Source organism: Alligator mississippiensis, chromosome 5 (assembly GCF_030867095.1).
Source record: "Alligator mississippiensis isolate rAllMis1 chromosome 5, rAllMis1, whole genome shotgun sequence".
Taxonomy (NCBI): Eukaryota; Metazoa; Chordata; order Crocodylia; family Alligatoridae; genus Alligator; species Alligator mississippiensis.
This window is the reverse complement of record NC_081828.1, coordinates 50,367,764-50,382,073: the sequence shown is the minus strand read 5'-3', so window position 1 is coordinate 50,382,073 and position 14,310 is coordinate 50,367,764. Positions and strand designations below refer to the sequence as shown.

Below are 14,310 nucleotides of genomic sequence, written 5' to 3'. Positions count from 1 at the left end.
ACTTCTATTGTAAGGAAGAGAGGAAAAGTCCTCATTGGTTAACAAGTTAACTTGGGAAGTCTGTTTTTCTCTTTCCTTCGGCTGTTTTAGTTTGAAATTCCATATGTCCCAGGCTTCCTGGATCTTAATGTCTCAGGAAGCCTAAATATAAACAGGAGAGCAAACCCTTGCAGCACTGAGCAAGCAGTCAAAAGATGGGTTTGTCCTGAGGCATGTGAGGGCCGCACTTTGCTCTGCTTAGTCACGTTGGTGAGGGCCCTGAGCTGGAAGCGAGCTGGCAGCACTGATCCAGAGCAGGCAGAGGTTCAGACAGGCCTCCGCTGATGTGGCAGGTGGACTTTGACAGCTGTTTACAGGAACCGGGGGAGCTCAGTCCAGGTCTGCAGAGTTGCTGGCGGTGGTCTCATTCAAACAGGTGTGTGTATGTGCTGAGGGGCATTTCACTGCCCGCTCTGCTTTTGCCAAGTGCTGGTTGTCCTGTAACCCCTGGGAAATGGTCATTTAAACCTGTTTCACTTAGTTCTGGGTGGTGGACTGGCCTGTACTTAGAACAGATTTATTCACCCACAAGTGTGTTTACTAGTCTGGTGTTTACTTGGGTGGTTATACTTTGTATTGTGTAGGTGGGCCTCAGGCTGAAGTCACAGTAGTAAGCAGTGTAAATGGCCACCTTGAGGACAGCCCAGAATAATTTGGTTAAGGTTATGAGGGAGAGGGGAAGATTAATTTTTGGAGTAGGAGGAGGACAGCCAGTTTATTCAAAATAAATAGCATCAAACCTTGATTCCAAACACCCATGAGCCTGGGAGGCTTTTGAACTCCATGAGGCTTCAGTCCTTTTTCAGGAGCAGTTTGGAAGTGCAGTGCCCTACCAGGAGCTCTAAGAGTCTCTGGGGGGCATAGTTTCTGTGGTACCCTTTCTAAGAATGCAGGATACATTCACTTCTGTGCCTGCCAAATCATGGGGCTGCAGAGTAGAGTCACTGCACACTTTGGGGAGGGGAGCACTGACCAGCAGGGCAAGGCTTATAGGATCTAACACTCAGGGGATTGCAAGGGCTGATGTTGTTCCAAGCCCCTATATGGCTGCACAAGGGTGAGCATGTCTTTCTGTTCATAACAGGTTATATACCCTGATCTGCACAGCCTGGAGATCTAGATCCTGGTTTTGTGAGGCGGGCCTATTTCTTGAGGATTATATGTAGCAAACATTTGGCTGTTTCTGAATGTTCGAGGAACTGTCTGTTCTGGATGGGACCTCTGGATCTGGTGAGGCCTAGAACACTGTGATAAAGTGAGCATGCAGTGGTGGCTCCTTTCTCCCCTGTCCTACTTCTGTGTTGTTTATTCTGCTAGGAATTTTAGCATTGTGCTGCACATGGCAAGGTGATAGGGACAGGGGGGCAAGCAGGCAGAAGCAAAGATAGCTCAGAAGTCATTGTGCTGTCAGACTGCCCGCTCAGCTGGTGATACTTCTGGGGCACCTCTACATGGCAAAAACCATGTTAATGTGCTAATGCACAGTAGAATTAGTCTACTGTGCATTAAGTATCACAAAAAGACTGTGCACTGTTGCTGCTGCACATTATTGCCGGCTACAGCACATTTATGTACTACCTCATATTAGAGGTACTAAACTTAATGTGCTGTAGCAACGGCATATTAATGCACATGTAGATGCACCCCTGGGAGACAAAATCCCCCTACTGGAGGGTGTGGTGTTGCAAGACAGACAATTATTTAAGGTCCATCTTCCCCTTACAGGGCCTGGGTGATGTTGTAGTCTAGCTGGCAAACAGATAACTGGTAAAGACTCAAGAAGTGTGCTGGAGGAGAGGTCTCTATGAAGACCCCATGTGCCAGAGCCTCCTACTCCAGAAACATATTTGGTATTTTGGGGTGGTTGAGAGCACATTGTCTCAGCGCCTTGCACCTGTGAGGCTGACCTAATTTGCTGGCTCATTTCTCTCCCTCCCAGCTCAGAGCACACTGACCAAGGCTTGAAAAATACCTGCTTGCCATAGGACTAATTCAGCTAATCAAAGATAGTCAACCAAAAATGTTCAGAGGCAGTGACCTGATGAGAAAGCACAACAGTTTGGCAGCTACTGGCTGCCCAGGGAGGCCACATGGAGTTCTTTTGTCTCACCCTGTGCCTAATTTGAAACATTTCAGCTACTGAAAGGCAGGAAGAACTTTCTCTCTCTTCTCTACTCTTGTCTCTTGACCCCACTGTAAAGCAGCAGTTCAGCTATTCAGTTTCCCTCTTGCGCCTGTTTATTTTCTTAAATTATTCTTTTGAGGAATAGCTTTATCTCTTGCTTTTGATGCTACCCATAGTTTCTCAACCATCTCTAGCAGCAGCTCTTCGAAGCAGATGAGATTTTGACAGTTTTACTGCTCTCACTGGATTGTGAATTACAGGAGTGAAACTGATTAATCTTGTTCTGCAAACTGAACACTTAGCAGCAATCCAGGTACCACTGGCTGACTGGAGATTCAGGAAGGCAACACTAGCCTAGTTTATATTTGGCAGGTAATCACTGAAACTGTAAAAATATGGGAGCTTTTTGTTTTCTAAAATGGAAAATAAAATTCTGCAGAAATTCATGTTTTAGGCCTCCACACTTGCCAAGGAAGATTTCCAGCTTCTCACTGGTGAGTGGACAAGTGGATTTTCCATGCTTTCCTGCTGGCTCTCTGAAGAGAGTCAAAGAGCAGTAGATTGACAGAGAGGCTGATGGATATTATGACACTGGAAAAATGGCAGTGTACTTTGTAGGTTGCCCTGAGGTGGTTCAGAGCTCATTTAATCACATGCTTTGGGATTTACTCTTCTGTTTGCAGGAAACTAAATTAGATTTGGAACTGAAAGAAGGCAAGCCAGGGAGAGATTCCACAGCAAGTCCCAGATGGAGCCTTGGACACCCCCATGGCCACCTCAACCAAGGGAGAGGCATGTAGCCCCAGTGAAGGGCCAGGACAGGGGTCAATGGAGGCAAGTCTACCACAGACCACTCCCTCAATCCAGGCCCAATGGTGAGAGGTACTACCATCAACAACAAGGCTCACAAACAGGGCCTCAACCATGGCAAGATTCCTGGGAAGAGTACTATCACTACAGCTATCCTTGGAGGCCAGGGGACCGGATTAGGCCAGATTCCAGGGCAGAGTATTATGAAAGTAGTTATCCTCCTAGACCATATTCAAGGTAAAGTATGAATAAAATGAACTAACCATATAGCTCAAACTGTTCTCTTCTGTTTTTTATTCTTCCATGTCCTCCTGGATAACCAGTTACTAAAGAAAGAATTGTAGTCACTGCTATGCCTATGGTTGCATCCTGGTTTCCATTCTAATCCTCTTTTTATGGTCGTGCATAACTTTCAAAATCTTTTAATACTGGGACCAAAATTTTCTAAATCAATGTCATAAAAAAAATGAATTTCTTTTGAAAGTTTGAGTAAATCATTTGTTTGAGTAAATCATTGGTTTCTTTGTTTGAAATTAAGGAGAGCAATAAGCACTAATATAACACAAAATTATGGCAACCTTGGTAACTTTACTGCTGGAACAGCTGTGGGTACAAGGATAAAATGTGGGAAGGAGACATCCTTCATTGCGCAGAAATGGCTTTGAATGTTATGGCATGGATAGGTTTTGATTTGATCAGGTTATGGTCCTCATGTTATGCCTGCATAGTCCACTTTGCACACTTTTTCTGCTAAGCTTGTGGAATGCTTAGCTAAGGACGATGGTGCATGTGCATGGGGCTAAATCAACTCCCAAGAAAATTGTACAAGGGTTGATCTGAGGTACCTGAGGAACATGGTAGCTTCAAACCTTTGGAGAAAAAGGCTGTATTTTCCCAAGAGCTCCCTAAGATGCCCACATACCTAGATTTAATAGATTTCATAGACATTAGGGCTGGAAGGGACCTCATAAGATCATCGGGTCCGGCCCCCTGCCCAAGGGGCAGGAAGTCAGCTAGGGTCGAAGGATCCCAGCAAGATCCATCTGTTCTTCCTCCTGGGCACCATCATGCCAGGCACTCAATACAGTTAAATTGCTCAGGCCAATGGTTCTTTGTGACTTGAGCCTTTATTTTATCGAACTACTTTCACAACAAAGTCTCTCTCTCAGATGGGGAGGTGAATTCAACATTAAACTTAAGACCTGATCTTTTGATCCTTGAGCTTCCATCTTAGAATAGGTCCTGCTTGTTTCCTGGTCTCCTGACCCTGGAACTACTTATAATGTAACATGCATCTTTAGTTCTGGAATTGTATATTCCCATGAACTGAGGGAGTGGGAGCAGCTCCTCAGCAGCCCAGTATTGACATGGTTCTGAGATGGTTCCTCATTCTTTTATCCTCTCTTTGTTATCACTCTCAGTCATCACTCTCTTTGTTACATTTCAGGCAAGGTCATGAAGATCCACACTGGAACTACCCAGCACCAAGCTCTGGGGAAGATTATTCTTATAGAGATTATTACAGACACCCACCAGCAGTGCAGGATGACAGAGGTATTGTATATTTCCATAGGAATTAAGGCTATTCTGCTTGCTGTTCATTCTTGGCTTGGGTAGTTCAATGAGCTGTTACACTGGTCTGGCAAAACCTTTAGCATTAATCCTGTCTGATGTGTGCCTGGCCTGATAGACATATGCCTCTTTGTCATGGTGGCCAGCCCTGTTAGAAGAGGAGAACTGCTTGTTTCTGTCATTGGATTTGATTAGTGTTGCCGCTGCTATTGTCCTTGTTGGGTGTTACTAATGTATTGTCAGTGTTGACGTCTTAGGAACTGTGGTGTTGACAAAGTCACAGCCTAGAGATTCCAGCATCAATCTTGTTTTAAAGAATGACCACAGGTTTGGTTTGGCGACAAACATTTGGCCATGTTTATTTTCTACAAGCAAAGCCCTAACACGTTTTGGCTTAACAAGTACATCAGAACAGGAGTTAAGGCATTTGTATGTACGACAAGATAATCAGCACAACACCACACAGGTTCCCTTAGGCCGCTACATATTTCCCATACTTTCCAACCCTACTTTTGTATAATGATCAAAACAAATTATGTATTGCATTCCATCTGTATTTTGAATGTCTCAAACTGTCCTGTATCCTGGGCTTGTTTCACATCCTGCCCTGGGTGTTCCTGTTCTAGTCTTATCATGCAGGCACAGGACTATCCTATACCTTGTACAGCCATCTCCTGCTCCCATCTTCTGGCAGGAGTTCCCATCTTGCCCACATGCCACATTTTGCTTGCATAAGGAGTTCATGCATTGGTCAACTTTGCTGGTCAGGCCTACTTTTGCCAATTCTTTAGCAAAGCCTTTGTGTAAGCAGTATAAATCAACCAATGTTCCAGTGAGGCCTACAGTTGCCTCCTCAAGCACCTCTTTTGTATTGATCAGAAGGGCTTGCTGCAGGGCATCCAAAAGTATTCTCCCTTTCCTGAAGAGCACAATTCGCTGCCCACATTTCCAGTCCCTGGGTCATGGACCCTTGATGCCACGTTGACTTGGGCTTGCAGTTGAATGGTGATGTCAGCAGCAGCCTTTACATGTAAGGTCATGTAAGGAGTTATACTGATAGGTGCTCAACCTCTAGTCCATGGGCCAAATTTGTCCTGCAGAGCGATGTCATTCAGCTTGTGGGCTTTCCTACAGGTCTGGAAATTTGGCAGCGGGAAAGCAATGCCAGCATTAATTGTCATGGCTTCCAGAATTGTTGCAATTAACATTGCCACTGCTACCTCACTACCAAATTTCTGGACCTACAAGAAGCCCTATGGATAGAATGGAACAACCCTGCATGCCAGGGGCTGAAATGTATTTTTGTCCATACCCTAAGTTTGATGTACCAGGCAAAGCCCAGAGTACCCGCCACCAGTCCCAAATGGAATGGGATAATTCTGATTTTTTTGCTAGAAGGCCCATTCTACTAGTCTTTTGATATTTCTGACATAAAAAGATGGAAGGAAGAAAGAAGTGTGTGTGTGTGTGTGTGTGTACACTTGTGCATGTGCATGTATTGTGCATACAGACATAGAGCTATGATGTATCTTCTGATTTGTCTTCACATAACAAACCAGGATAATTTAGAGACAATGAATTATGAATAGCAAATCCTGATCAGTGCCTGTGACTCATTGTTGTCTCTCTTTTAATCTAACTAATACTAATTGCACTGAAGAAGAAATGCTACAGCTTCACTATTGTTTTCTCCTGAGTATGCAGATCCAAGTCAAGGAGATCCTTATGGCAGACAGGCAGATTACTTGGATCAGAGCTATAGCAGAGACTTTGGTCATGACCAGGCCAACAGCCCATTTGTGCAAACGGATGCAAGACAGTACAGGTAAGGAGGATTAGAAAGGGAATGCCCGTCAAATGTGCACAAACTTTGCCCCCCCCATCCTATTTAGCAGTTAGCGGAATCTATGGAACATTGTCTTTACACCTCTGTAGATCAGGAGGGCTCTGGATGCTGTGCAGAACAAAGAGGTGTAGAAACAAATGGACCTGGAGTCCACATTCCATGTGATAACAACACTGTAAACAGGGTAGCCTCCTATTGCTTCAGTTAACCATGCTGGAAAACTGGCTAAGAGGTATATAGGAATACTGTACAGGTAGGTTCACTAACCTCAGTTGCTACAATGGAGCTGCTCTTATCCCCAGGGTTGGGTAGAAAGTGTGTGGAGCAGGTTAGCATGTGGGGAATAACAGAACAGCACTTCAGCTGCAAAGTTGAGCTGATGGGAAGAATTTCTGGATTCATTCTAATGCTTGCAACACATGTGCTTCTAGTGCACATTCTAGCTGCAGATCTCAGAGTTCCCTGCAAACAGGAATACTCATTCCTCATGAAGCCCCTGTGCAGAGCTCCCTGGAAACAGTAATGATGCCCCACCCTGAATTTCAACCAGCTAAGTTATACCTGTCTCATGCCAGTGTGCCCAGAGAGTAAAGAATCACAGGTGGGCTGTGCAGCTAGGATTAATGCAGCCCTTAGGCTCTGAGCCAGTCTCTTTTGAAGTCAACAGAAAAACTCCCATTGATATCAAGACTTTTAGCTCAGTCTCCTAGATTATAAACTGTATTGGAGAAGTACTGTGTCTGCCTGCCCCCCTCCCCCCCCCCCCCCCCCAAAAAAAAAAAAAAAAAAGCCACTAAGGAAATCGATGTGATGATGATGATGATGAGTTAAGTTTCAATGGTGTGGCCTGCATGGTTGCAGCTCGAAGGGGTCTGAGGCTTACAGACAAGTTTTTTTCAAAACCTATCAGTGGTTTATAAAGCAGACAGGGCACTAAATATCTTTAGAAACATGACCCTTTTTACTTTAAAGTCACTTTTCATCTCACTGGGATATAGCAGGTTGGGTGCAATGCTACAACCCTGGTCTATTTGGCAGGAGCCAGAATCTACTCCAGAAGTTGCAGAGACCTGTCCTGTTTCTTCTTATTACCTGTGTCTTTGTCTAGAACTCATATACATGCCACTGTCCAATATTTTACGCATTGTGGGGAGCTGCCAGTACTGACACTTTATGGAATTGGCACTGAGCTGATTTGCAGTGGATTCTATGGACTTGCAATGATTTATGGTCTCTCTGCCTTCATGTTGGGTCTTCACTCGGTTCCCTTCCATAGATCAAAGAACTTTGATTCCTATGAGGAGAGTTACATCTCTAGCTCCAGGCAGGAGTGGACTGGGGAGGCACCCCAAAGGAGCTCCTTGGAGGAGGCCAGCATCCAGCCACATGAGGTAACCACGTGAGAGTGATGACTGGGAGGTTTGGGAGATCTGTTAGTTCATCCGCAGGCAGGAGGAACATTGTGTAGTTGTTAGAGAAAAGCCAGGCAATCGGGAGACCTGGGCCTTATCCCTGGTGCTTCTGTCAACCTTTTTAGTTGACCTCAAGCAAATCCCTATGCTGCCTAGTGCCTCAGTTTTGCAGTCTGCAAAGTGGGGAAAACACTACGTCCTTGTCTTACAGGGTTATTTTGAAGGCTAGTTCAGTACTGTTTGTACAGTACTTCGAGACTTTCATGCAGAGCCTTGGTTATTACTGTTGTGATTATAAAATCTCCTGCTGGGCTTTCACTTATACTTCACAGGCATCTGAATACAGAAGCCTCCCTTGCTGTGCCTGATATTGGTTGAAAGGCTGATCTTATTGGGTTATTTCACCCTTGGTTCTTCTAGGGTATCCATTTTCCTCTGCTCACCTCACATATCTTCCCCAGGTTGCTGCCCAGCAGCGTAGCACTCTGTTACCAGGGTAGGTAGATGGAAGCTCTGCATGTGGCACAGCACTGCTTATCCAGACTACAGAGAGGAGACCCTGTCCAGATTTACTGTGTTTTGTGAACAACTCCCTCCAGGGCAATTTTTTCCTGATAGAAAATGCTCTTTTGGTTCCTGCGCCCCAGTTGGTGGCCACACTGGGGTGCTCACATCATGTCTGTTTGAGGTAGTAGCATAGATCCACAGCTGTGTTAAATTGGCATAGCTCCACAAAAGTCAGTGGAACTCTGTTGAATTATGCCAGCCAAAGAGCTGAATTGCATTTAGCAAAACTTTTGGGAATGACCAGGGTACAAACTGAAATTGTCTTGGACTCTAAACTTCTTGATATTATCAGAGGGAAAGCATCGTTACCCTCAGCAGTGGTGCATGCTGCCTGTCTCCCTCTGTGCCAGATCCACCATAGAGATGAGGTACTTGTGCCTCAGCCTGAGAGGATAGCTCTATAGTGCAAGCAGTGGAGGCTTTTGCTGTTAGCTCTAAAGCAATTTTTTCAATTCCAATTTTGGTGAAAGATGTGACACTCTCACTACATACTTGCAAACTGGTTTAATTTAATTTATACCACATTTCATGTTTTCCCATCTTCCCTGTCTTCACTTCTACCTTCCTTTATCTCCTACCCTTTTCCCTTTCACTTTGTTTGTGTCATCTTGGCTTGTCTGTTCTCTTAGCTCTCAAGCACTGGTGAGCCCAGTCTGCTCCAGCGGTACAAGGAATCTGGCCTCAGCTCCAGCAGTTATGAACTCAGTCAGTACATTTTTGACTCTTCCAATCAGTATGACCCCACTCCATCTGAAGCTTGGAGTCCAGTTCATACAGGTGGGTAACCATGAAACCACCAAAGACCTCAGGTGAGGCCAGGATTATGCAGGAGCTCTAGTTAGGGAGACGGGACAAGTTCAGGATATGCTATTGCCCTTGCTCATGAAACTAAAAAGATTCAGAGGGGGATGAGTGGCCTTTATTTGAGGAGCTTGGAATGTGAAGAGTGATGCTGTTTATTGGCCACCTACTGAGGGTTTGTCTATGGATGGGCATATAGAACCTGTTTCCATGTTGCCAGATTTGAAAAATGGAAGAATTATAGTCAACAGAAAAATATCATGCATTGTAAAAATTAAGGATACGTGTATGTATTCTCTTTGTCTTTAATAGATGATCACGTTGCCTTAACAGAGCTATTTTGATCACCGTCACCTCTTAGAACTTTGCTGTGTCAGTTGAATTCTGTTTTAGTGTCACTGGCCTCTGTTGCCACGTCCTTGCTTTTAGAAGTAGAGTCACCTGCGTAAGGAGCTTCTGAGTGAGTCTGTGCACATGAGGGTTGATACAGAGACCATTTAAAGTTATCTAGAAGTGGAAACGTGATTGAATTTTTTTTTCAAGTGCAAATGCTCTTTGGATCTTCCTGAATTATAGCACTTTGGGGTTACTTTTGCAAGGGCCATGCAAGAGTTAAAGTTACCATACAAATACAATAATTCTTGTCTCTGGCAACACTGGACCCACTACTATGCAAATATGTCAGAAGGCCCAGAAGAGACCTGCGATCCTGTGGCACTGGCTCCTTGTCATTTGTGGAGAATTCAGTGATGCCATCCCTGGAACAGAAAGTTGGGTGCTTTCCCTCCCTCTCTCTGCAAATATGAACAGTGCTGAGTGAAAACCAGGGAGCTGATTTTGGCCTGTGTCTATGTTTAATTTTTAGAGGAGGCCTCATTGGCCACCCTGCACCATGTGGCACCCCTCAAGTATTCACTCCCTCATGTGCCAGTGTGCTTTGGAGCAGGGGGCCACCTGGTTCGAGTGTGCCCTAATTTCCCAGCTGAGGGGCAGCCTGCCCTTGTGGAACTGCACAGCCTGGAGGTAAGCAATCAGCTGAGCCCCTCAGATGGAGACTAACTACTTTCCCATTAATCCACACAGCCCCATTAATCCTCAGAGCCTCATGTACCGTACCCACACAGCCTCTTTCACTGTGAAACTTCAAATAAAGCTGTATACTTTGCAGCTCCCTTCCCCCACCCAAAGCTCTGGCTGAGCTCTGCTCTGCAGGTAGGGAACCTTGACACAGTGGAAGGGATCTTACTTAGGGCTCAGGCCATTCTAGTTCTTACCATTTCTTGAGTATGATACAGGTTGTTTTTATTAGTTGATTACCATCATTCAAGTCCTGCAGGAGTCACTTGGACTGGCTCTTATACCAGATTTCATAGATATAGATTTCAGATGGCTGGTCTGTTCTGATGTTTTGGAGTTACAGCTGTCTTCTTAGGAGAGGTGGGGGAGTGACTGGGGGAGAGGATGGCCTGCTGGTTATGACACTTGCCTCCCTTGGACTTGGGGGATTTTGGTTCTAGTCCTGACTTTGGCACAGACTTCCTTGTCACCTTTACTTAGCTGTTCTGTGCCTCCATTTCTCAGCTGCAAAATGGGTATGCTAGCCCTTTCTGAAATTGTAGAAAGGAGAAATACATTGATGATTGTGAGGGGCTCGGTGGGTGTGGTGTGAGATGTGGGGTGGGGTGTGGGATCCAAACAAGTGCCTCAAGTAGACTGTACTCCTAACTGGAAGGTTGATTTTCATAAAGTCAGCCTGTTTCCTTCCTGCTATAAACATTAAACTGTGTCTTCTTTCTTCCAAAGGCAAGAAGTATATGACCCAAATGCCAATTGCTTCTTAAAGTTCACCATCTAACCAACACAATATCTTAGTGCATCTGCTCTGTAACAATATAGATTCGCTAAAGTTACCCAGAGGACTTTTACCCAGATTGTCAGGCCATTTGCTGAAGCACCTCAGCTTTCTGATTGTTCAGATGGAGCTTTAACCAGGCAGGAAGAAACCAGTCACTGAATCTGCTCTTGTTTTCTAGGTCATCCTTGATAACACAAAAGAGCAAGAGGAACTGCAAGCTTTCCCTGGGCCTCTGGTCAGGTACAAAGTCATCAAAGGGGCATAGTAAACCATCCTTCTCTGTATTTCTTGCTGCCTAGAAACAGCCTCCTTTCAGGCTGTGCTGTAGTATTTTGTACCAGCTTTACCATCTGAGTAGTATAATTACTTAAAGAATTGGAGCTGATCCCTAGCCAGGGCATTTTGATTCAAATTTCAAAGACTGAATAGATTTGAAGTATTTAGATCCAGGTTTTTTTGTTAGGCTTATTTTAGAGATAAGACTCATTTGTAAAGTTCTAAACTAGGGATTTAAGGTTTTTGGTCCTATTTTGTAGTTATGTCTCAGCAAACCTGGTTTTAGGAAGGTCTCCTGGGACATCCAGAATCTTTGTACAATCAGTGGTCTATACAACCAGAATATTCAGTCCTGGCAAGCTCTTAAGCTATGAAGTACTAAGGCCTGATTTTGAGGCCCTTAGGAGTTGAGGTCACATAAGTGAAAGCCTGGTGGGTGTTTCCCTTTTGATACATTAAATGTGTTCTCTTTTACATTGGTTATCTTGATATGGCATTCAGTAGCTCATGGGCAAAGCAAATGAGAGAGGAAACATCCTGTTTAAAGGAAGGAGAGCGATGAAATTACAAAAGGAGAACTGAGGAAGTATAGAAGTTGGGTAGAAAACTGAAGATCAGATGGTAGTAGGACAACAGAAGGAGACACCAGACCAGCATTAGGATTGCTAGAACCCAACAATTCTAAGTATATTTGACATTCTCTGTTTACAGATTAATCAGGTAAAAATATCCTAAGGGCACTAAGAAGGGATTTCAGATATACTGTGAATCATTCTAGTTGAGCCATCTGCAAAATGGGAATAAGAATAACCAGCTGCTATCTTTGCGTTGTTATGGGGTGCTTTGTGTATGAGGTGTGTAAGAGTGGCTGGAGCAGATGTTCCTGTGGAGCCCTTGGGACATCTATTTATTACAAAGATACCTGATGGTGCAGAAAACTGGACTTGATGACCCAAGACGTCCCTTCCAGTCCCATACTCTTATATTTTGCGAGCCTTGCATATGGGTACAGTTGTTATTGATTTGCATATGAAGAGCTTTTTTTTCCCACCTCCTGCCCCCTTGAGCCTCTGGAGTCCTCCACATGATTCACAGATTCCTCCTTGATGTCCCTGGGGATGCCATCTTCTATACTTGCTGACATCCCCCACCCTTTTGCTTCTATGATTGTTTCTGCAGGGAAGATTTGCACAAGGTGGATGTGATGACATTTTGCCAACACAGAGTGGCCATGAGCTGTGACCTGACAACTCAGAGAGGCAGAGATTCAGCCCTGCTTTGGAAACTCTTGATCCTGCTTTGCCGTCAGAATGGGGTACGTGTCTGCACTGCAAGGTGCTGTTATAGAGATGTACCAAAGCTTTTGAGTCCCTTTGATTCTGTTATGGAGAGCTTGTAGTGAGGGTCCTTAGTGTAAGTGTGAAGCAACCAAGTATTGCTAATATGGAATCTTAAATGCAACACACTCTCTCAGTCTTGTTGCCCAAAATACTGGGTATATAGAAGAAATGCAGGTTCAGGGCTGCTTCATGTACCAAGGGGTACCAGTGTTCCTGTACAACAGCACCACTTACAGGGGTGCTGTCAGCTTGGTTTAGGAGCTAGATTTATACTGAAAAGGTGAATAATTATTCAGACCTAATCTGCAGGGGGTCTGCCCTGGGTCATTAGAAAAAAATATACACCAGTAAAATCACCAGCATTTGAATTTTACTTATTGACAACTAGTTGCCACGACCATTTTCCACTAACAGTACATATAAGTGGTTAAAAGAGACTCACTGGTGACAGTTGGCAGGATAAAAATCATAAAAGCCAGCAATGGAGGGGGAAAACTGATGATGAGTGGAAGGTCCAAAAGGAATCACTCGAAATATTCAGTCTTGTTCTAGATACCAGACTGGATAGGTCATTGGCCTGGTTTGATATGGCAAATCATGTATTCTTCCCTGTCTCTTTGTAGTCCATGGTAGGCTCAGACACAGCTGAGCTTCTGATGCAAGACTGCAAGCGCTTGGAGAAGTACAGAAGGCAAAACCCAGCGACCAACCTGATCAACTTGACAGATGATGAGTGGCCGTCATATGGCTCTGGAACACGAGATCTCCTCACTGGGGAGATCCCACCCAGCATGGATACACCAGAGCAGATAGTGGAGAAGTTCACCAAGCTCCTTTACTATGGCAGGAAGAAGGTAAGTGGCTGATGTACATTTCAGTGCCTCCTCAGCCATCAACCCCCCCAGCATTGCCCTGTTTGGAGAGAAGTGGCTGAGTTTCCCTTTGACTTTCTAAGTCCATTAACCTCTATCTGTAGTTGATGGGGGCTGGGGGGGGGGGGGTGTTGAATTACATAGCTCTCTCAGGCCTGAGCTAGCTCAGTGTCTGGGATGAAGAATCACATCTGCAGGAAAAACAATTCATTTCACATGAGACCAGCCTGCCATAGATGCAGAGATCTCCTAGCAAGACAAGCTTCAGCCCAAAAATCTCCAGAGAAGTCAGGCTGGGGAGCCAGAGCTGTTGGTCCCAAACTAGGCATGGAATTGGGCATTTCTTTCATAGCTGTAGAAGAGTGAAATAATAACAGATGGTAATAAGATGATTTTTTTATTATTATTTTGGCTGCAGGAAGCTTTGGACTGGGCCATGAGAAACCAGCTGTGGGGTCATGCCCTGTTTCTGTCAAGCAAGATGGACTCACGGACTTACAGCTGGGTGCTGACTGGGTGGGTAGGAATGGCCAGAGGGCAGCTTTCAGGTGACTGGTTTTGCTGGGCACAGCTAGCCATTGAGGTGTCACTCATTGCTTTCATGGTAGCCATGCTACAAAGCAAAAACAATGCACAGGTTCTAGTCAAGCCCTTCATGCTCCGTTACTTTGTCAGTCAGCTGAATAGGCATGCGGGGGAACCTGTACAGATCTGGCTAGTCTCCTCAGGCATGCATGCCTCCAGCTTGGCAAGAAAAACCAATCTGGTGGCTAGGAAGCAAGGGGAAGCTACTCC

General features: G+C 44.9%; 1 protein-coding gene across 7 annotated transcripts in view; it reads left to right on the top strand.

Annotated features, from left to right (window-relative positions):
• Positions 1-295: 295 nt before the first annotated feature.
• The window catches only part of SEC16B (SEC16 homolog B, endoplasmic reticulum export factor), a 53,357-nt gene continuing 39,342 nt past the window's right edge, over positions 296-14,310 (top strand). For 2 of the 7 annotated variants that reach the window (XM_019500310.2, XM_014596063.3), the window contains exons 1-12: positions 298-415; positions 1,124-1,269; positions 2,848-3,211; positions 4,422-4,528; positions 6,251-6,371; positions 7,669-7,783; positions 9,001-9,148; positions 10,038-10,195; positions 11,206-11,267; positions 12,483-12,618; positions 13,267-13,497; positions 13,934-14,031. In XM_019500310.2, coding sequence (XP_019355855.1) covers positions 2,913-3,211; positions 4,422-4,528; positions 6,251-6,371; positions 7,669-7,783; positions 9,001-9,148; positions 10,038-10,195; positions 11,206-11,267; positions 12,483-12,618; positions 13,267-13,497; positions 13,934-14,031 — 1,475 coding nt within the window. In that variant the 5' untranslated portion in view covers positions 298-415; positions 1,124-1,269; positions 2,848-2,912. Of the gene's footprint in view, positions 416-1,123; positions 1,295-2,847; positions 3,212-4,421; positions 4,529-6,250; positions 6,372-7,668; positions 7,784-9,000; positions 9,149-10,037; positions 10,196-11,205; positions 11,268-12,482; positions 12,619-13,266; positions 13,498-13,933; positions 14,032-14,310 lie in introns of all 7 variants that reach the window. The other 5 variants (XM_019500311.2, XM_014596059.3, XM_019500312.2 and 2 more) reach the window with 4 other exon arrangements.